General features: G+C 41.0%; 1 protein-coding gene and 1 pseudogene across 5 annotated transcripts in view; one reads left to right on the top strand and one right to left on the bottom strand.

The window, feature by feature from the left end:
* Positions 1-4,731: 4,731 nt before the first annotated feature.
* On the bottom strand, positions 4,732-22,394 carry FAM111B (FAM111 trypsin like peptidase B). 4 transcript variants are annotated; one of them, XM_082476088.1, is made up of 4 exons: positions 22,297-22,394; positions 16,217-16,266; positions 15,130-15,242; positions 4,732-8,598 (listed from the first exon to the last, which is right to left on the bottom strand). In XM_082476088.1, exons 3-4 carry the CDS (start codon positions 15,208-15,210, stop codon positions 6,463-6,465), a joined length of 2,217 nt encoding a protein of 738 aa, XP_082332214.1. In that variant the 5' UTR covers positions 15,211-15,242; positions 16,217-16,266; positions 22,297-22,394; the 3' UTR covers positions 4,732-6,462. The 4 variants fall into 4 exon arrangements, with proteins under 4 accessions (XP_082332214.1, XP_082332212.1, XP_082332213.1 ...); XM_082476086.1 differs by lacking the exon at positions 22,297-22,394 and adding an exon at positions 17,485-19,289; XM_082476087.1 differs by lacking the exon at positions 22,297-22,394 and adding an exon at positions 17,278-19,288.
* Positions 19,164-23,372, top strand: part of LOC309667853 (elongation factor 1-alpha 1 pseudogene) — a 21,186-nt pseudogene continuing 16,977 nt past the window's right edge. Inside the window, exon 1 of the transcript XR_014268528.1 lies at positions 19,164-19,286. The product of XR_014268528.1 is annotated as an elongation factor 1-alpha 1 pseudogene (transcript). The remainder of the gene's footprint in view (positions 19,287-23,372) is intronic.

The raw sequence follows: 23,372 nt of genomic DNA, 5'->3' as shown, positions 1-23,372 counted from the left end.
TGTGATCTATCTATTGGTCTGAAGATGCTAGAACTGAGGTTGGCTTGGCCTCTTGGGGCTGCCTCACCATCCTTTCAGTTTACTCATGACCCACCTCACCCTCCTTGGGTAGAGAAGGTCTCAAATGTCCTTTTCTCTTTCACTAGTGATACCCTGGATTACTGTAAAAATGTAAAGGGATTCTTTGCTCAGGGTTAAGGAGTCTGCTTTTATTAACTGAGCTGCCAAGTATTTCTAGTCCTGAAAAGGAAAGAGTAGGCTGGATCCTTAAATATATTTTAAGTTACAAATATTTCCCTTGTAATATATTACATATTAGGAAGTTTTGTTTGTTTGTTTGTTTGTTTCCTTCTTAAACTTTGTTTTAATGGGTCCCAAAATTCTGTGACAGATTTTTGGCCAAGTTTTTCCATTAAAAAAGTACTGATTTTAAAAACTAATAACTTAAAACTGCCATACACAAAGCAAATTTTCCACAAAACACTAACGTTAGCTTTCCTTCCTAGCTTTTTTATAGTAGCAACAACAGCAAAAGCACACTGCGGTGCCAAAACCAATTGCAGACACTTTCTGTGCCCTGAAGCCCAGCAGTTAATGTATTTTACCCACCCTCTCCTCCTTTGCCGGCAGTAGTGGAAATAGTTGAACCACATGATTGGGCTGATAGAATCATTAGCCAGATTTCATGTTGAGTGGCTGTCTTTTAGTTCTATTTTAACTGTATAACTGACCTTCACAATAAACAAACAAACAAACAACAAACAGGGCTGAAGCCAATGTGCTCAATGAGGATGAATGGGCATGTATCTCACCAGCAAGAGGCGGGCCACCCTCTGATTTTTCTTCTTGGCTGCCCTTTGCAAGGTTGGATGAAACCCACAAGGATTAAGCAGGAGAGACAGAAAGGAGAGTGCTGGAGGAGCTCCACCCTAGGGACCTCACCTTTAGCTGATTTGTATGGTTCTAGTACAATTATCTGTTGGGGTAGAATTCCCATGAGTATGCTTTATGGGATAGCTGTTATTCATCTCTCATTGACCTGTATCTAAGAACTATCCCAGGATCTAAGTGTCTGATTCATATACATTCCAATGATAAGCTATACCTACAATTTCAGTAGAGAATGTTACTATAACCACTTAGAACCTCTGTTTGGCCCATCTGGTTGGACCCATCTTTGGTTCACAGGGATGGGGCAGTGATCATATTAGCAGGCAAGCTCAAGCAGTGGCATGTGACAAGGCCCTCAAGATGGACACTGAGAAAGGTAGGCTTCATTTGTGTACTATTAAAAAAAAATAATTTTGAAGATCTGATTCATTTAATTTGGAGCTTCCATGAATAATCTTCAATGGAAATTTAGTTGCAGCATCAGGATCAAGTGATTTGAAATCTTTGAGTGTGGGTATAGCAGGAGGAGTACTGGGCTCCCAGGGTTTGACAAGAGGGCCCATAGCTTTATGCAAATGTCTAAAAGTATCCCTTTTGTTAAAGTTATAGCTTACTTTTTGTTGTGAAATTTTTCTTTTCAGTTTCAGTAAATACTAAAACAGGAAATGTCAATCCACATTGGTAGAGAAAGAATGAGTCAAATGTTGAGAGAAGAACCTAATTCCCTATTATTCAGGTAGTAGTTAAGAAAGAAGGCTTGTCTCTTGAATAAGTACTCTGGGCTTGTGGATTATAAATAATTATAATCCAGTAAATAATTATAATATAGTATATATCTCATATATTAGTATTGGATAGAAGAAGATTATCACATTGTTCTCATTAAGTCTACATCTCTGCCAATTTTCTTGATACACTTTGCCCAAAAAAGTTCTTTAACTTTCAAGTCTAAGATTTCTTTTCATTTTTCTGTAGGAAATTTTGTCTTGTAGAAAACATTTGAGGCTCAGGATGATATAACCTTCCTCCAAAGAAACTTTACCATTCATTCCGGGAGGTGGCTGGGTGGGGGTCACTAGCCTAACCTAGGTTAGATCAACCTAAACTTAGTTGGGATTGAGAGTGTTTTCCAACTGACTTGTGTCCCTGTGAAGGCCAGGCTATTTGGGAGACATTCTTATACCTGATGGGCAATGTTTTGTTCCCATTCAAAATCCTGTGGTGTTTACTAGACCCCCTGCCACTTGATAGGCCTTAAACTCTAACTTTTGCCCCCGCCCCCGTAGCTTCATTATTCTTTTCAAATGTCTGGTCAGCTAGTCAGACTCTCAGCCATCTCCTCCAGAATTGGCAGGTTCCTCTAAGGTAAAAGTAGCACTAACTACAGAGCTCACTATTTGGGCTTCCCTCCTCACTTGGATGTTGGTCCTGCACTTCCTGACTGCTTTGGTAATGCTTTGATACCTTCACACAGATGTTTCCTAATTTTTGTTTATATTTTCAGGTTATTCAGTGTGTGCGTGCGTGTGTGTGTGTGTGTGTGTGTGTGTGTGTGTGTAGGGTGGGAAGGTTGGTTTGAAATACCCATTCCACCATTACCAGAAGGAGAATTCTGAGACTGACATTTTATGTTGCTAAATTCCAATGGCAATTGAATTCAAAACCTCTCCTGTCTCATATGTGAAATTTAGAACATTCATTTACAAAGGGTAAGTTTCCTAGAATTGGAGTTATGGTATTTGGGAGGTTTCTAAGACATGGAAAATATCAACCCCTAAACTTGAATGACACATTCTCTCTGCCGCTTCTCCTTTGTCTTCTGGCAGGAGAAAGACAACAAATTTCTCTCATGTTCCATGCCTCACTGTAGTGATCCTGTTACCAGATGTATTAGAGTTTTCCAGAAAAACAGAGCAAATAGGATATGTACATCCATCTATTTATTTGTTTATTACAGGTAATTGGCTAATGCGATTATGTGTTTGTATGTACGCATTTATTATAGGTTACTGGCTCACATAATTGAGGATGGAAAGCCCCAACATCTGCAGGGTGAGTCAGCAAACTAGAGACCCAGGAGAGTCCATGGTGAGTTCTGGTCAGCATCTGAAGTTCTGAGAACAAGGCAGGCTTGAGACCCAGGAAGAGTCAATATTTCAGTTCAAGTCCAAAGGCAGGAAAAAGCTGGTGTCCCAGTTCAAAGACAGTCATACAGGAAGAATTCTCTCCTACTTGGGTGAGGGTCAGTCTTTTTGTGCTATTCATGATTGTGCCTTCAACTGATTGGACAAGGCCCACCCACATTAAGGAGGGCAATCTGCTTTAATGATAATCTTATGCAAAACCACCCTCACAGAAAAACCTAGAATAATATTTGACCAACTATCCGGTCACCTGGTGGCTCAGTCAGGTTGACACATAACATTAACCGTCACACCAGATTTAAAATTACTATGATCTGAGGGTGATTTGAAGAATATGTGAAAAAGAAGTTTTATGCAGAGAGAAGTTTTAGAATTTGCTAAACTCCATCATCAGAAAACCAGGGAATACTTGTGGGAGTGGATTTTAAAGATGCTTAATAAAAAAGATGCAAAATGATTTGGCTTAGTGCTTTGAAGTGGTGCATTTTCCTGAGATTCCGTATTCAACACTCTGTTATAGGATGCCAGTGGAATTTATACTAAATTTCATGATGCTAATGAAAACGAGGATCAGATACTGGCCCACAGTAAATGCAACAGGAAGGCCCAATATCCCTTGACACCACCTAGGAAGTATTTTTGGCAAAAAGTCCAGTCTGAATATAATCAACCCTCTAGATCTAACCGCCAGTTTACAGGAAATCCAGGGACTAGAGCTACACATCCAATGACATCACAGAGATGAAACAGCAAAGTCCAGAATGTAGAATATTCTACAGGACAAGTATGACGCACTTTCTCCAGTAAATAAACGTCTGGAAAATATAGAGAGGAAGGGGAAATTCATACATTAAAAGTGACTTAAGTGACTCATACAACCAAATACAATGTGGAGACTGTTTGGATTCTGATTTGAAACAATCCAGATGTAACACAAACAAAAATTAACAACAAATTAAGAAGTCAGGGGAAGATACACACTGACTGAAACTATCAATAAATTTTTGTAAGCATGCTGATGGCAGTGTATTTATATTTTATAAAAAAATGCTGCTTAGCTTTTTGATTGGGTAGTAGTCACTTGAGTATACGCATTTGCCAGAATTCACTGACCTGTACACCAAAAAGGACATATTTTACTGTTCATAAATCCTAACTTAATAAAACTAGACATTACAAAGAGAAGGAAATGGCCACAGAGATCAATGGACAGAAAAGAACACCCTGAAAGACAAAATCTGGGGCTCTGAGAGACAATGGTCAAGGCTGTTCCAACTCGAATAAGCAGTAACCAAGAGTTGTAACGTGAACTAAGCATAAATTGAACTCCCTACTGGAGCAAAGCATCCTGGCAATTCCTGAAAAACAGGACTTGATCATTGCTATGGGATTGTGACTGCCGAATTTTCCATTCTCCTCTTTTTTGAATAAAAATTTAAGTTATTGGATTCTCACCACACTCCACTCTGGTATATCAGGTGTGTTAGTAGGATGAGCGGGAATGGGCAGATATATCTCCGGGCCATGAGGAGCTGCATTCAGATGTGATGGAGAGAAATGCACATTACCCAGAAATGCCGGACTATATTGGAGAGTAGGTAGGTGTGCTTCATATGTGGAAGGAAGTGTATATAAGATACTAGAGGGGCTAGATGGGTGGGACTGTGGTTAAGACTTATAGTTTACCCAACATCTATTTTCTTTTTTATTCTACAGTAATAGAATTTAGGCTGGGCACCTGGTCAACCAGAATAAACACTATGTTTCACAGCCTGATTTTCAGCTAACTGAGCTATGTGACCAAGTTGTAGACAATGGGTATGAGGATCTGTGATATGCAGTCTCTGAATGGCGTTCTTAAGAGAAAGAGGTGCACTCTCCTTGTGCAATCTCCCTTTTACCCCTGGCTGTGGCATAGGTGTGTTGGCTGGAAGTTTAGCAGTCATCTTGGACCATGTTGCATGTTGAGGACTGTGGTGTAATAGAACCTGATTGAAGAAACCTAATACCTTGACAACCTGGAATTCCCACAACCACAAAGGACAGTATGTTCAGACTATTACACGAGAGAGAAGTAAACCTCTTTTATTTTTGAAATTCGACAGTTTCTAATAAACATACAAATCTAAAGTTTCCGAAACAACAATTTTTCTGAGTCAGGTTTCTGGCTCTTGCACGGCTGGAAGACTATCATATATTTGGACAGTTCCATCAATTGCTAGTTAGTATGGAGGGTATGTCAGAGTTCAGTGCAGGTAAAAGAGATATAACTGAAGTGGTTAGTGCTGGCAAATCTTTAGTATGATAAAAAGCAGTGGGATTCAGAAGGCCAATATTGGAATTATTGAGTTCAAGAACACACCTTCATAGCTGCAATCCAGGAATCAGGAAGCTGGACTAGGAAGCTGTTACAAATGCCTCTCCACACCATCTAAGTGAGTGACCAGACATTGCAATGCTGATTCTGGCTGCTGACACTGCCACAATTACTCCGGTACCCATGAAGCTGATGACTAAACACTGACATTGAATGTGGCCAACACTACTGTCTCTAGACACTCACTTTTCTGACTTAGTTTGCCAGAATATGGAGAAGAAAGATGGCCTCCATTTAATATCTGTCTTCCAAATTACATGCAAGTGCATCTATTTAGAGGAACCTGATTTATATCCAGAATCTTAGTTGCAAATTGTGGACTGACATATTTAGTTGTTAGCTTTCTAGACTGTGAACATGAGAGGGTGGAGATAGAGACTAGTCAAGTCACTCTTTATATCTGCCAGAGAAGGGCAGAACTAGAGAAAAGAACTGAAAAGCTGGGATTTTCTATTGGCAATTACAATAGAGGCTGATGTCACAGTGGCATAGAAGGGAAAAAAGATCAAAGAATTTTGGATTTTAGAGGAACAATATGTCTTTTTTCCTTAACTCTAAAGGTATATTTCCCTATTATCTTGTTACACAGAGAATAATAATCACTTCACCAGTTATAAAGATGGAATGGATATAACATCCTAGGCATTTAGAATGGCGAACACCAAACTATTTGAGTAAGTGACCTAAGTTTTTAAAAAAATTTTTATATTTTTAAAAATTGTTATACAATTTTTAAAGGTTACACTCCATTTACAGTTATTACAAAATATTGGCTATATTCCCCATGTTGTACAATACATCCTTATAGCCTATCTTACGCCAGTAGTTACCACCCAACCTAAATATTTTAAGTGAGGCTTGAGGTTGTTTAAAAGAAAAAGCCAATGAGAAAAAAAATCAATATTCATTTGAACTCTAATATCTGTTTTGTACATCCACATGATTCTCTGTAAGTTTTCTAACTGAGAAATAATATTCATTATACTTTAAAGAAACAGCCCCAAATACTTTAAACTATTGGCATATTTTTTTTAAAGCAGCATCCTTTTCCTAATATTCCATGGGTTCAATCTGATGATCTTGAAGTAACGACTCTTGTTTGTTATCTTTCTCTTCATGGTGGTTCTCATTTTTCTCTTCTGTTAATAATTTGTATAAGCTCTCATCTTTCTGTTTAATATCACAAAGAACTGAATTCATAGAATAGCCATATTCGATAAAGGCGTAAACCTCATCTCCATGTTTATAAAAGTGCCCAAAGGAGTGCATAGCAACCAAATTGCCAGATGCATTAAACACTGGGGAGCCAGAGGCCCCAACAGAAAAACAAGTATCATAACTAATTGTGTGAGTGCTCTGAACCTCTGATGGGAAACTTCTCTGGGTAAACATAGGGCGAGCATTATAAGTGGCAGCATAGGGTCCTGCTACCCCATCTTGATGATGGTCTAGATACCTCTCTAACCGTTGTTCTAAAGAAATCACAGCACAACCATCTATTTTCTTGATCTGGCCTTCTGGGTGACCAATTAAATAAAGCAAACCACTAGATGGTTGAGGGGAAAATTGTCCACCTAGGCCTGGAGGAAATCCATTTCCATTTTCTCTTAGTTTTAAAATGGCATAATCTAGAGTTTCATCAGACATCACCAAACGAGGCTCCATGGAAAACCAATCAACATCAGTAGGGCAGAACTCATTATAAGTGAAAGTGACCTTTGCACACCTGCTTATTATATGCGGCCACGAATCTGAATCTGTATCTTTTCCCACCATGAAATGTAAAACATGTTGACAGGTCAAAATAAAACCATCGTTGATGACAAAGCAAGTAGCATTGCCTGTGTTTCCATTATTGTCCCATTTCATGAACCCAACTGACTTACTAAGATGAACAAGACGTTCACAGATTGCAACTGAAGTCGAATTTTCAGTCACTTTTCCAAAGTACTCTTTATAGATATTGAATTGTTCAAATGTTGGCAGTTGCGTTCTCTTCTGTTCTTCCTCAAAATAATTTTGTATCCGAAGTGCCTCTTCATTAAAATGTGGATATTGATGCATCATAACTTCGCTCAACACCTGTAACTTCTTCACCCAGAGATTAGCTACCTCCCTCTGGAGATCCCAATTCATAGCATATTGCATACCCAGATGGGGCCTTTGCCTAACATTTGGGTTTTTCCCCCTACGATTTTTGAAGCAACTATTATTGTAATAACGTTTGGTTTTGGAAGTTGTCTGGTGTGTCTTATCTTCAATATCATCCCCTAGACTTTGAGGTGTGAGAATTTTTTCTCTGTTGTGTTCTCCATCTTCAGTCTTTCCATCTTTCTCTGGTTCATGGACTTTGCTCTTAGACTGTATCAAATCCCAGGGACCAATTTCATCAGTGGCATTTTCATCCTTCTGTTTAATTTGTTTATGGGTACCTTTCCTGACAAATGGTCTTTTAAAAATGTCCAATTCTAAGACTTTTCCAGATACTTCATCCACCATGGACTGTTTTCCATGAATTTTCTGGTGACCTTCCATTAATTTCCATTCAAATGTGTCTAGATCAGACCGAAATCGGCCATCCTTGCATAGGGCTTCTTTGATAGTCTCACCCTTCAAAGCATAGATACAAACCGTAGTTCCTTTTTCATGAAGTTCTTTGATCTTGAGAATCTTCTTTATGTTCTTCCCAACAGCAACAATGTGAAAAAGAATGCATTCAATGTTTGGATTTTCACATTGGCGTAACATCGGATCATCTTCTTCCTGGTCACCCTTTCTTTGACCAACCGTTATTTTAAAATGGGAACCTCTAGGTAGGCATCTGAGAGGCATTCCTAAATTTACATATCCTTCTATTGTTTTTTCTTCATAAACAATAATGTTCTTTTTAAAATGATTCTCCATCCATCCACTAAAATGGTCATTAGCACTTAGAACTGAGTAGATATTCTCATTGAGTTCACCATATGCTGTAAATACACTACGGTCTGACTTCCTGGAGCGTTCATTCAAAGTAAAGGTGAAACGACATTCTCTGCTGGTGCTCACATGTGGGTTCTGACTTTTAGCGGATGTTTCATGCTCACTGACTTCACTCTTAACTTTAATGGTGCTGTTACACTCTCGTATGTCAGATAGAGATTGATCAACAGGTGTGCCAGAACATGCCTGCTGCATGACAGTATCCTTAGAAAAGGAAAGATTAAAAATTTAATAAGAATCACCTTTAATAATAATGTTCCATGTTTTTCTAATTATAAAATTAAATTATACTATGCTGCATATGAGTTTATTTTTCACTAAGCAATCTGCCAGTGCTTTTGCATGTCATTAAACAACCTTTGAAAACACAATTTGAGGGGCTATATGATAGTTCACTGTACAATAGTTTCTGATCTATTCTTCTGTTGCTGGATGTTTAGATTGTTTCTAATTTTTTACTACTGTAAATATGACAAGCTTTTCTATACATAAAACGTTTTGTCTGAAGTCTTAATATTTCCCTAGGCAACCTGACCTTGGACTTTGAACCTCCAGAACTGTGAGACAACATATATCTGTGTTTAAGTCACCCAGTTTGTGGTATTTTGTTATGGAAGTCCCAACAAAGTAATATAAAGATATTTTCATATATCTTATGGGTTTGTCTCTGCTCTGTTTCAGTGGTATATTTTTCCATATCTGTGCTAAATATTGTTTTAATTACAACCTTATAATAAGCATTCATATCTGATAAAACAATTTCCCTCACTTTACTCTTTATCTTCAGAAATGTCTTGGATATTAGCCCTCTGCTCTTCTAATAAATTTTGATCATCCTGTTAAATGCCAGAAAATTAAATTTTTGGAATTTTAATTGGGCTTGTATTGAATCAATAAATGAATCTGGGAAGGACTGACATTCCCATAATATTGAGTTTTCCTACACATGAATATCTGATATCTTGACATTGATTTAGGTCTCCTTTCATGTCTTCCAACAAAGGTTTATAATACTATACACAAAGGACTTACAAATCATTTCTTACATTTATTCCTAGGCATCATGAAATAATTTTTCTAGACATCATAAAATAATTTTGTGATATTATGCAGAAAGCATAACAGAAATAATCAGAAAGATGATTTCCGATCAAGATAAATCATCCATCTTTTTGTAAATATCAATCTTAAATCTAGCCAACTGCTAAATTATAATCATTTCTAATATTTGGTCTATGGATCTTTATGGTTTTCAAAATAGGCAATCATATCATCTGTGGATGTTTCATGAATATGACTTGTTCCTTCCTTTTCAATTCTTAACTGTATTTTTACTTATTTTTCTTATCTTATTATACTGGCTAGAATCACCAGTATAGTGTGATGTAATGATGATTATGTAATCACCAGCTAATAGTGAGTATTCCTCCATTCTCCCTGATTGTAAAGGAAATGCTTCTAATGATTATTTAACACAGTGTTTCCTGTAGAACTTTTGAAGATGCCCTTAATCAATATGCTGGTATGTCATTATTTATATTTTTAAGAATAACAGAAGAGAGCAGCTAAGATGAATTAATTCCATTTTAGCCTATTATTCTTACTAATTATAACGAAAACCTCTGGAAAGAATACAAAAAGCAATGTCTCAAATTTTCACTCTGGCCAAGATGGAGAAATACAGACCTAATTTACATTCCTGCCTGAAACAACTGGAGAAAAGGACAAAATATATGAAATGGTTTTCAAGACACTGGTCATTAGGCAAGAAAGGACAGAGATCCTTGAAAAACAGGAAAAAAATGAAGCAAAGCATATAATTACCCCAGATTGTTCCCTGAAGATAGATTCTGGTTGCTAGGAGTGGGCTGTGGGTGGGGTGGAGGAAATGGGTGAAGTTGGTCAAGAGTACAAACTTCTAGTTATAAGACAAATAACTTCTGGGGATCTAAGGTACCGCATGTTGACTACAGTTAACAATACTGTATGGGATAACTGAAAGGTGCTAACTAAGAGGGTAGATCTTAAAACGTTCTCATCACAAGAAAAAAATTTAACTCTGTGAGGTGATGAATGTGGTGATCATTTCATAATATATACATATATCTAATCACTATGTCATACACCTTAAATTAATACAATGCTATATGTCAATTATATCTCAATAAAACTGGGGGAAATTTTTAAAAAAGAAAAGCTATCAGTGTAATTAACTCTATTAGGAGAATAAAAAAGAAAAAACATACAGTCATCTCAACAGACAAAGAAAAGGCATTTTAGCAAACTCTGACATCTATTTTTGAGAAAAATGATTAGCAACCTAGGAATAGAAGGGAACTTCCTCAATCTCAAAAAGGGCATCTACAAAAAACTTACACGTAACAGCATACTTAATGATTAAAGACTGAATGTATTCCTCTTAAGGTTAGGGAAAAAGGAAAGGATGTCTGCTCTTGCCACTTGTATTCAGCATTATGCTGGAAATCCTAGCCAGACAAGAGAAAGAAAGAAAAGACTTTCAGATCATAAAGAAATAAGTAAGACTGTCTTAATTCACAGATGATGTGACCATCTATGTAGAAAATCCTATAGAATTTATGAAAAAGATACCAGAAAGAAGTGAGTTTAGCGAAGTTCCAGGCTACAAGCAACAAACAATCAGAAAGATAAACTTCTAAAAAGTTCTATTTACAATAACATCAAAAAATATGATATTCAAAGGAAAAATGTGACAAAAAGATATTCAAGACATTTATCCTAAAAAAATATTGGAAGAAATTAAGACCTAAATAGATAGAAAGATATACTGTGTTCAGGATTGGAAGATTCAATATTGTTAAGATGTCAATCATCTACTAGTGACCTATAGAGCCAATAAAATTCCTATAAAAATCTCAGCTGGCTTTATGAGGAAATTGACAAGTTGACTTTAAAGTTTACATAGAAATGGAAAGGACCTAGAATAGCCAGAGCAACTTTGAAGAACAAAGTTGGAAGACTTCCACTAACTGATCTTATGAATTATTATGCTGCAGTGATCAAGATAGTGTGGTATTAATAAAGAACACACAAATAGATCAATGGAATAGAACAGTAAGTCAGAAATAGACCCAGACATATATATTCAATTAATTTTTAACAAAGGTGTAAAGGCAGTTCAGTAGAGAAAGGGTAACATTTTCAAGAAATTGTGCTGGAACAACTAGATGCCATATGCAAAACAAATTAATTAATTAATTAACAAATGTTAACTATTGACATGTATACACTGATATGTAAAAAATGGATGACTAATAAGAAAATAAATAAATAAGTAAATAAATAAACATTAAAAAAAAACAAATGCTAACTAATGTGTGTTTACTATTATTATTGTTCTATACACACACTGTATTGTAATAGAATATATTGTATTACTATTGCTCAATCGATACATTGCACCGTAAAAAATAATAAACTCAAAACAGATCATAGACTTAAACCTAAAATTATAAAAACATCTAGATGAAAACCCAGTAGAAAATTTTTTGTGATCTTAGATTTGGAAAAGTGTTCTTTGACATAAACCCAAAAGCACGATAAAAAAATTGATAAAATGGGGGCTTCCCTGGTGGCGCAGTGGTTGAGAATCTGCCTGCTAATGCAGGGAACACGGGTTCGTGCCCTGGTCTGGGAAGATCCCACATGCCGCAGAGCGGCTGGGCCTGTGAGCCACAATTACTGAGCCTGCGCGTCTGGAGCCTGTGCTCCGCAACAAGAGAGGCCGCGATAGTGAGAGGCCCGCACACCGCGATGAAGAGTGGCCCCCACTTGCCACAACTAGAGAAAGCCCTCGCACAGAAACGAAGACCCAACACAGCCATAAATAAATAAATAAATAAATAAATAAATAAAAGAAAGAAAGTGATTATTAAAAGGTGAGAAATTTAAAAAAAAATTGATAAAATGGGCTTCATTAACATTGAAAACTTTTTTTCCCCAAAAGACAGTATTAAGAAAAAGAAAAAAAAAGAGAGAGAGAGAAAGGGAACGGAAAGACAAGCCACAGACTGAGATAAAGTATCTGCAAGTCTTCGTCAAATGAAGCAATCTTACAAAGGACTTGTTTCCAACAGATACAAAGCACTCTCAAAACTCAACAATATGAAATTAAACAAACCAATATCTTAATATGGGCAAAATATTTTAATAGACACTTGATCAAAGAAGATATATGGATGGCATTGGGGTGGGTGGAGGACAAGGGTGAGTAAAAGGGAACTATTTAAGGTAATGGAACTGTTTTGCATCTTTATTCTGGTCATGGTTACATGACTGTAAGCATTGGTCATAAGCCATAGAACTGTACACCAAAAATACTAAATTTTACTGTATATAAAATAAACACATTAAAAAGTAATAGTAAAAGTTAAAGTCTTTCATGCAACCAGTAAGATAACCAACTTTGTTTTTTGGTATTCATTTCTATCATTTATTTTGTGTGCATTCTATTTTCCCCACTTTTTCTAGATTTACATTCTCCTTCTTTGTTGCCTCATTTAGATCCATTTTCCCCCTCATCACCCCATATTCCCTCCAAACAGTTTGGAAATTTTACACTGTAGTTCTGTTCTGTAAGTGAGTGCCCCAGATTAGTACTGCCCAATAGAATTTTCTGAAGTGATGGAAATGTTCATCATCTTCACTGTTCAATATGGCAGCCACATGTGGCTATTGGGTACTTGAAATGTGGTTAATGCAAATGAGGATCTGAATTAGTCACTTTTTTCACCATTTAATTTCAGTTAAGTTGAAGTTAAATAGCCACATGTGGCTAGTGGTTACCATATTGAACAGCACAGCCCTAGACACTTTAACTTGAATATTCAACTTAAAGTTTAAGTTAAATCATTCTTCATAAATAATACAAGGATAAGAACGGTAAATACTTCTCCTTTACTTACAGAATAAAATCCAAATACCTAAACATGGTATAAGTAAAAGATACCGCAGCTATTTTCCAAAAAGCTATTCTACCTCTCTCCAATTTTTTTTCAGCAGTCATAAAGGTGTATAGAAATGAATTCATGCCAGCTCAGGAATAGATCTTGATTCCCCTAAGTGCCTCTTTAGCCACAAGGTTTTGTGCAGGAAGGTTGAGCTACTTAGCTTGAGACAATTAGGCAAAGAGAAGTTGCCTCAGGGTAACAGGATAGACTCATTATCTGGATGGTAAAGAATGAACTTCGAAATTACTGCAGCTATATTGTCACTAGGCAGAAAGTCAGCCAGAGGAGTACATGAAAAGCAGAGTATAGGGAGTGAAAACATAAATAAGTCCTTGAAAATATTGTGTACTACTGAATTAAAGCTCAGCTGACCTCTGGACTTTCCAGATGTGTGAACCAATGAATCCATTTATTTTTTTCCCTCAAGGGGCTAAAAAATGTCTCTTTTTGAAAAAAGGCTAAATAAATATTAGCAAATAATGCTGATAAGAATGATAGGTTTCACCACACAGAATCTTCCAGTAGAAGGGTATTTTAGAACAGTGTTTCTCAAATTTTAATGTGTATAGGAATCATCTGGGTACCTTGTTAAAATGCAGATCACGCAGATCTAAGAAGCTGATCAGGTGATATCAGTGCTGCTTGTAAATGGACCACACTGAGTAGCAAGGCCACAGAGTCCCTTAATCTGGAGTAGCACTGTCCAGTGGAAGTTTGTGCAATGATGGAAATGTTCTATATCTGCTTTGTCCAATATGGCAGCCATGAACCACATATGGCTACTGAGCACTTGAAATGTGGCTAGTGCATAAAGAAAATTAATTTTAAATTTTATTTAATTTTAATCCAATGAATCAATTTTGTTATTTCACAATTAGAGGATTTTTTCCCTGACAAAATAAAATGTTCTTACTGATATAAAGCCTACTGTGATCTTGTAGCAAACCATCTTCCCAGTATTATTTGCCTACTACATTCTTGAATTCTCCTTACATACCAACAAGTCTAGCTATACTGTTCCTCAAATACGTTTTCATGTGTACATGACTTTACCAAGACTATTCCCTTATGCTTGATACACCTACCTTGTGAAACTGTGTTCATTCTTTAAGATCTTTCTCATATGATATGACAAATTTCTTGAGTCTGAATTAAGGACTCTTCTTTCTGCACTTTAAAAGCACTTTATATCCTGATTTAGTATTATCATTTTGCATATTTTGAGTAAAACAGTGTGTTGGTCAAAAATCAGGCTCCGAAGCCTGATTGCCTGGGTTCAAATCCTTACTCTGAACTCCATTACTTTTGCAGTTTTAAGAAAATTGAGTGTCAGTTTCTTCATTTGTAAAATAGGGATGATAATATCTATTGCATAGAGTTTTACTAAATGTTAAAGGAGATAATCCATAGGAAGTGACAGCTTAATTCCAAGTACTCAGTAATTTCTCAGTACACATTAACTACATTATTATTTTTGCCCATCCATATTTCCAATGATACTAAGTGTCTATACTGTTTCTAAGTCATCTTGTTGTCTAACAAGGTACACTTTGCTTTGTTAATTAATACACTATCATTTTGCTTTTACACAAACACTTATATGTATGATCTCCCCAAATATATTTTAAACAACACAAGAGAAGGGGTTAAAACTGCCATTCTTTACGTACTTATCCCCTTTGGGTATCCTAAGATAGTGCTATGGTTAGAGTGTCACCCCAGCAGAGTTGTTTAAAAGTACACATACCTTTGAAACTTCAGGTCTGGTACTCTGGTGATTTCCTGTAGCAGTGAATGACGTGTTCTCTTCAGCCTTCATGAAATTCATGATGAGTTCCAAGAGAATATAACTCACTTCCACTATTGGCCAAGATAGAGAAACAAGGATTGGATTTACCCCCCTACTTGAAATGACTAAACAAATAAAACGCAAGATATATGAAATAATAAGTTTCAAACACTGGCTATCAGGCAGGGCAGAACAGTGATCTCTGATCCCTAAATCAAGGTAGGATCTGGGGATATCTAGCTTACTGCCTGGGGAGCGTTTCCAGGCTATATCTCAGGGAAGGGAAACACAGGCAGAGCCTGGCAGTTTCCCTCAGTTGAGAAGACAAGGTAAGAGCCCTGGGAGGCCCAAGTGGCTGGAGTTTTTAGGGCAGAGTACTAGAGAGCTACAACTACACAGATGGAGAGAGTGTCAGAGATCTGTAGTGGGTACCCCTGAAATTTCAGCTAAATATTGGTCAGTGCATGAATGTAATGAAACTGTTGGAAGTCAGGGGAAGAACCACCCAAAGGGAAAAAATGGAAAAATTCTGAGCCTCATACAGGGCTGAGAATAGTTTCTGTTTCTCATACAGGGATGAGAATAGTTTCTGTTTCTCATACAGGGCTGAGAATAGTTTCTGTTTCTCACACAGGGCTGAGAATAGTTTCTGTTCCCAAAAGTCGAACTTCATAATTCATAACGTATCAGGAGGAGTATTCAGAAAGGTATTGCCTCTACAGTGGGACAAAATTAGCCCTAGACTAAAGGCTGCTCTGGTCCCACCTGACAAAATTTAAAAGCAGGCTTTGGAAGGATAAAACTGTTTCCAAGTAACATAACTGTACACTAGAATGAAGCTCAAGAATATTGATAGGAACAAAAACATTTCTAGCACCCAAAAAAATGTTAAATTGACAAAGCTTGATATCCAGTCAAAAACTCTAAGGCATAAAACGGAGGAAAATATGACCCACAATGAGGACAGACATCGATGAATAGAAACAGATCCAGAAGAGACAGAGATGATAGAACTAGTAGACAAGAACATTAAAACCGTTATTACCTTGGATTTCTGGCCAAATAAAGTAACAGCATCCAGATTTACCCTTCAGTCTGAAAGCAAAACAAGACAAAATAGGTAAAATAGATGAAACAGTAATTTGCAAGGAACTGGACACCATGCAATTAAGGGCAGTGACAAATGAGGTGTACCCTGTGATTATTCCAGCTGACTTCCTTGAGAGATTTCAGGCCAGGATGCAAGGAGGGGCAGCAAGCCAGAGCCAGTTGGAACTCCTGATTTGAGGAGACAGAGCTGAGAGACCAAGGTGGCAGGAGTTCAAAGGACACAGAAGGGAGAGACCTGCACAGAGAGAGAACTCCGGATACATGAAGGATATATGAACTCTGGATATATGAATACCTCCAGGTATTCAGCTGAGGATTGATCAGAGCAGCAATGGAAGAACTACCCACGGCCAAGAAAGAACCTCTGCAAATTGTCAAACCCTCCCCAGATGACACCCCTCTTAGGAATCTCAGTTTCCTCATTTGTAAATGAAGGAGTTTGGTTCAGATCAAACTTGTATTGGTTCTGAGAATTCTCCCCTCTGAGTTTGTTAAAAAGAGGGAGGAGGAGGAGGAGGAGGGGGAGGGGGAGGGGGAGGGGGGAGGAGGAGGAGGGGGAGGAGGAGGAGGGGGAGGAGGAGGGGAGGGGGAGGGGAGGGGGAGGAGGAGGAGGGGGAGGGGGAGCAGGGGGAGGAGGGGGAGGAGGGGGAGGGGGAGAAGAAGATACCAGAGTCCCATCCTCAAAGATCATGATTCAGTACGCCTGGGGCGCAGTTATGGGATTTCCACTTTTATCATTACCGCCCCCGGTCCCCAACACCGAAGGCACACGACACGTTGGTTGGAACAGCTACTAGACGATCTCAAAGTGTCTTTCCAGGTGTGAAACTCTTGACCTCTGAAGCGGGGAGGGGGTTACCACAATGGGGAGCTGCTTATGCCCCCCTCCCTCCGAAACCTCCTTGGATCTGGGCTGAGATCCCTCGAACTAACTAGTGCCCTTAACAACCACCCCTAAAACTCCAGGTCCTTTTCGAGACCAGAGGAGCCGCTCACAGAAGCTGAGAATCTGTCCCAAAGGTGCCCGTGACTGCCGAACCGGGATCCGCAAGAGCTGCGAGGATGGCGCCTGGCTGGTCCTCTGCGGGAACTCTTCGAGAGGAAGAGTGGAAGCCCCGCATCCCCGCCTGGGATTTGACATCGCGTCTGGCCAATGGCGGCGAGGTTGCGGAGGCTGTCTGCCCTCATTGGACAGTAGCTCACCCACTTCGGAAGCAGAATGGCCGAGTCAGACCACTGAAGGAGGCGGCGGGAAAGGATGGGCGTGGCCCCCATCGCGCGGGCTGACCGGTTGAAAGGCGGTGCGCGGGAAGATGCGTGCCCAGCCCGCCTGCTCGTGCTGAAGATCCTGCCTCGATCCCATCCATCCACTAACTCCCCACGCTCGGGCCACAGTCAGCTTCCCTGTTCCGGGACAAACTTCAAACAACCATTTCCCTCCATTTCTTCCTGCTCACGCGCGTCAGCCGTCTTCAGGAGAGGAGCTGAGCGAGCGGGGCGCGGGAGTGGGAGGAGCCGGCAGATTCGCGCCTTACCAGCGGCTCCGATGACACAGCGCCTGCGCGGAGCTGGAGCAACGCGCCCCGCTTCCGGAGCCGCAGGACTCACAGCTTGGACCATCGGGGCCGGGAGCGCGGCCGTCACAGCCGCTTCAGCCGCTGCGGGGTGGGCGGCGGCGGCGGTGGACGGAACTTCCCGGGAGAGGCTCCGGGCCCAGAACCTGCGGACGTGGGCGCGGTGGGTTTCACCAGCTTCCAGCGCACGGAATTGCCCAAAGCAGGCAGCTGACTTGGTGTCCGCAGCAAAGGAGCCAACTTCGCCTAGAGGCTGTTGCACAGACTCTCCAACCAGCAGGAAGAGGCCAGCACCCGCACTCCCGGTTCCCAGGCCATGCATTAGTATATGGAGGATTTTCAGTCCTAAGGGAGGGCTCCAGAGTTAGGCATCTCCAAACTGACGACCAAAGAAGCGGCTTGTGAAAACATCTTACTGTTTAAGAAACTGAATAGGAGGGGATGCCTTTAGTATTGGGTGCTATTTTTGAAAAGCTGGTCAAAGAAGGGGAGAACATAATTGATATGTGATGATGGTGACAACTCTTTTGAAATAGAACAGATGTTTATGTAAAAGTCGATGGTGTTGGATAATATTGAAAGCTTTTCCTAGCTTGACTTGATGTAAAATATATACAGAGAAACTAGAATCACTGCTTAAATTCCAGGTGCTCAGTGGGGTTTGGAGAGAGTAAACCTTAGAAGTGTAATTGTAAAACTAACATTAAAAAGCTAGAGGAAAAGAAGAGAAAAACTATGATAGTTTTATCAAATCACTTAATTTATTCCTTAAATTATCTTAAAACGTACAGGTGACTGGTAGTAACATACATAGATGGGGAACAAATTATTGCACAAGGGGACTTGCTGATTCTCTTTTCTTTATGGACTCTGGAGATGTTAAAATGTTATGAAAAGGAAGAGGCAGTAGAGAATGGCGCTATTGAAGTTGCCTGACATTTCTGGGGACAGAGAATTTGTCCTGGAAAGGAACATACCTTAAGGAGCACATGTATTTGCCATTGCCGCTAAGCACCTTGTAGGCCATAGTAAGGCGGCTGGATTTTATTATAAGCGCAAGATTTATTCTAAACAGAGGGTTTGAAGCAAGGGAGTATATGACCTGATTTTTAAAAATCCCTGGCAGCTGTGTGGACCAGAACCTCTAGGGTATGAGAGTAGCTGCAGAGGGAGAAAGCGATTAGGCGGAGCTATTCCAGCTTTCCAAAGATGTGGAAGGCACAGCTTCCAGTGGTAGTGGTGGAGGTGTGAACACCGGTTGGATCCTGCATTTATTTTGAAAGGCACGCCCATGAGCTTTGTTTACGGATGGGGAGTTCCAGAAACAAGAGAAAAAGAGGGCTCAGTGATGATTCCTGGGCTTTTGACTTGAGCGACTTGAGCAAAGATAAAGTCTTCCTTAACGGGTATGGGAAATCCAAGGAAGGAGCGGTGTGTGTGTGTGTGTGTGTGTGTGTGTGTGTGTGTGTGTGTGTGTGTGTGTGTGTGATTTCTACTTTTGACATGTTGACTTAGAGATACTAATCCACTCCAACTGAATGACAAGGCGTGAAGTGAAAGGATTCACATTCAATACGTGATAGTGAATACCCAGGGAGGGTCAGGAAGAGACATAGGACTGGACATGGGAAGGAATAACATAGACCAAAGTGAAAGAGAGAGAGAGACAGAAAGACAGAGACAGAGAAGCTTGGACTTTATGATGGTAATGAGGTCGGCCATTAACTGAGAACTAAATTTGAGATGCAGTGAAAAGGAAAAGGAAAAAAGAATTCAAAGGGAGATAGCTCATCAGAAGACAAAGAAAAAGCCTGCCTTGTTTCTCCAGATCCTCTGTTTCTTAGGTGACATTTATATTTTTACCTCCCAATGGACTTTTGCCCATTTGTAATGGCATCTCAACCAGCACATGGTTCCTGCCAATCCCAGAGCATCCTGGCTCCCTGAGCCTAGCTAATAGCTGATGCTTTACTCCGTGTCTGTTTACTGGTCACTGGAATAGCAACTGAACCATAGGCTTGAAATAATTGGCCTGATGCCATTTTAGGTGGCAGTCTTCCATTTCTGTCTTAAGTGTAAAACTGACCCTCACCAGAAAACTAACAGCCTAGAGCTGGCTGAATCAGGACCTATAGGTCCGTGGCAGAGCTCCAGCACTGCTTTCCCCTTCGAGGCTGTGCTCTGAAAGCTTCGATGCAAACCCACTGCAACTTGGCAACAATGACAGAGTAAGGATTGCTCAAGGAATCTGCTGAGCCACCAAGGAGACTTCACTTTCCGCTGATGCTGATATGATGCTGTTGAAATAGTCTGACATCCTTGAGAACAGGTGTTTGCCTTTGATAAGACTACACACTGCACAGTCCCTTGGACTCAGCACCTTGTTGGCAGTATGTAATAGGTAGTCTGCATTTCATTATAAATGTGACAAGAATACGTCTGGCCAAGTCGCAGGTGGTTGGGTTATTTAACTGTCGTCAAACCCATAATGAGGTAAAGACCACTCACATGTTCTGGAGAGATGGGGATTCATCAAATACTAAAGCCAAGCCTGAGAGAGTCAGGGGACAAGGCCAGTGCTTTGGAATGGTGACTATTCCATGAATCCTGACAGATGTCTCTCCCCCCACCACCACTCAAAAAATCCTAACAGAGAGGGCTGATTTCTGTATTTAGTTGCAAACAACATGTTCTGGGAACAAAGAAGAGACTATTGCCTCTACCTGAGGAGAGTATGGGGGCGGGGGAAGAGAGAGAGAGGGATTTAGAGTTGAACTTGATAGGTGAGGGATGAGGGGAACTGTCATCAGATGTACAAAGGCAAAAGCAGCATGGAGGGCTAGAGCGTTGGCCTCTGGGGAGGAGCTGGGGATGAAGGCCTGGATATCCTATTCCAGAACTGGCCCTGAGCTATGCAAAAGCACAGAAGGGATGGTCTATTCCTCCTCTCCTATGAGTTCACAGTGGGCTCACCTCACTTTGGCTTAGAAGCTGTCCTCCTTTTTAAAAGAGGACAGGAGTGGGGTCTTTAAATTTCCAGAAACCACATAGGGTCAGCCCTGAAGGCCTAGCAGCTAAACTGTCTACAGAGACCCCTGGTCCATCCTATCCTAGGAAGACAGTGCACTTACAGAAGGGTAAAGCCCTCCCTCCCGGGACACCAGAGGCTCCAAGAAGGAGGCCGCCAGCAAGCCGGGATTTTTCTCCAGTAAAAGAAATACGAGGGTGGATGTTGCCTGGGGCTAAGAGACAGTGGTGAGCTGGATGGTTTCTCATCCTCTCTTGCACTCTGGGACTTGAAAACCCTGGGCTGTGCTGGTCTTTCGGCTCAGGGGATGGCTCAGGACTGGGCTGGGCCAGACTCAGGCCAAACTAAGAGGCCTAGACATCTGACTGTCTCCCTGAAGCTCCTCTCCTGGTGACTTGAGTTTCCAAGGAGTCTTATTTTATCAAGCGAATTCCTAGAAGGAAAACCACCCTACAGGGTTCCAGGCACTTGCAGGAATTTCAGGCTCTGAGGCCTGGAGATGGATGAACACTTCAGTCCAATCTATATCCCCAGTGGGGACTTATCTGGGTCGCATTTGATCTTCGCAGTCACCACTTGATCTAGGTGTGACTTTTGCCCCCATTTCACAGATTACGAAACAGGATAGTTTGTCGGAGGCTACCGGTCTAGTTGGGGTGGGTGTAGGGGTGTCCAGGAGGAGTTTAACCTTAGAGCCTCACAGCTTCTTAGGACCCTGCGGGGAGACCTTAGGCAAGCTCCCTTGCCTCCTGGGGTGGGGGCTGTTCTTATTTCCCTATTTGTAAATTAAAGTGATTGCCCATTTGTGATTCTCCATCCATTCCTGTTCAAACTCATCACTTGAGTAGCATTTAAAAACCACAGATTCTGGGACTCAATCCCAGTGTAAGTTCAATAGGTCTGGGGTGAGTCTCCGTAACCTGCATCTTTTAACAAGTAGAGGCATCAACAGATCTGCCTGAGAAACTCAGACCAGTGCTTCGCAAAGTTTACGCTGCATCAGGATCCTCTGGGGAGCTTGTTGAAACACATTCCTGAGCTCCTGTGAGATCCTGATTCCATAAGGCTAGAGTGTGGCCAGGTGCATTTCTCAAGAGCTGATGCCATGCTGCTGGTGACCATCTTTCTTCATTGAACAAAACTACTCTAAGGACTTTACAAATATTAACTAATTTTATCCTCATAACAGCCATAGGAGGCAGCTACAGTCATCCCCGTTTCAAAGGAAACTGTCTCCACAGAGACATCAAGCAATTGGCCTCAAGACACACAGCTCTTAGCAGAGCCTGGATGACCCACCAAGCAGTCGGCACGTGACTCCCCTCTCCCCACCTCCCCCCTACTCCCCCCCCCCCGCCCCCAGGCATTGCTTCTCCGCTATAGTTCTAATCAGCTTCCACTACCCCAGCTCACCTCAGCACTTCCCGGGGCTGCTCCACTCCAGTCCCGCTCCCCGATGCCCCAACCTATCCCTCTGTGACCCTCCCTCGCTGCTCCTGGGACTGAGATCATCGCGGACAGCCCTTTTCCAGGTCCGCCCCCGCACACTAGCAGAGCCGGAAAGAACCTCGCCCAGCCCTAGAGCAGCTAGTACTCGCTGCGGGCAAAAGCTTCTTCAGGGCGGATGGAGTTCCGCGTGCGGCCTGCAGATGGCGCCGGAGGATCAGCCTGAGGAACGGGGAGGGGGAAGGAGGCGGGGGAAAGCGGAGGTGGGTGAGAATTGACAGTCATGACGGCCAATGGCAGCATGGTGTGGTTTGCGCAACTTCCGTGCTCTGGCCCCCAAGAGCTTCCCACCCCTTTAGGGGGCTGCAATTGTGGCAGGGAACTGAGAGGTGGAGGTGCCACGTGCTGCGTCACGTGGTCCCTGAGTGTAACCCTGTTAGTCCAAGGTTGCAATAGCTCATGGGGGCTCAACCTTTTTTTTTTTCCCCCGCGACTTATCTTCCTCTCAGTTCACTAAGGCTCATTTCACCAGTCTCTGGCAAACTTGTGTCTCCATCACTCTGGGTCCTTGTGGTTTTGGTAAAAGGCATCGTGGGCGCAAAGCCGGCGCCGCTACCTGTCATTGTCTTAGCGGCTATTTCCCGCACTGACAGTGCGGGGCGGGCTGCCTGGCGGGTGGGGATGAGGAGAGCAGAGAGATGAAAGGTGGGAACCACCCACTAAATGCCAGGCATTGTGTTTTGGTGTTTTCCACAGGATTGTCTCATTTCATCATCTTTGTCTTTAATCCATTTCCTGTTTCACAGATGAGGGAACAAGGTGAATAAATTGCCCGTGGGCAGTCCTTGGATGATCTTGACTCCTGTCAGACGCCAACGCCCAAGGTCTTTTTATTGTGCCAAGGCTGCCTTTGCAGCGTTTCAGTGCATGCAGTTCCGGTAAATCACCTCTCCCCACATTGATTCACTCTTCCTACCATCTATTCATCTATTCATTTCTTAGGGACCCATCCGCAAGGCACAGGCCTAGTTGCTATTAAAAAT

This window comes from Balaenoptera physalus, assembly GCF_965194825.1.
Source record: "Balaenoptera physalus genome assembly, chromosome: 10".
Classification (NCBI taxonomy): Eukaryota; Metazoa; Chordata; class Mammalia; order Artiodactyla; family Balaenopteridae; genus Balaenoptera; species Balaenoptera physalus.
The sequence above is the reverse complement of the archived record's forward strand: the minus strand, read 5'-3'. Positions and strand labels throughout refer to the sequence as shown.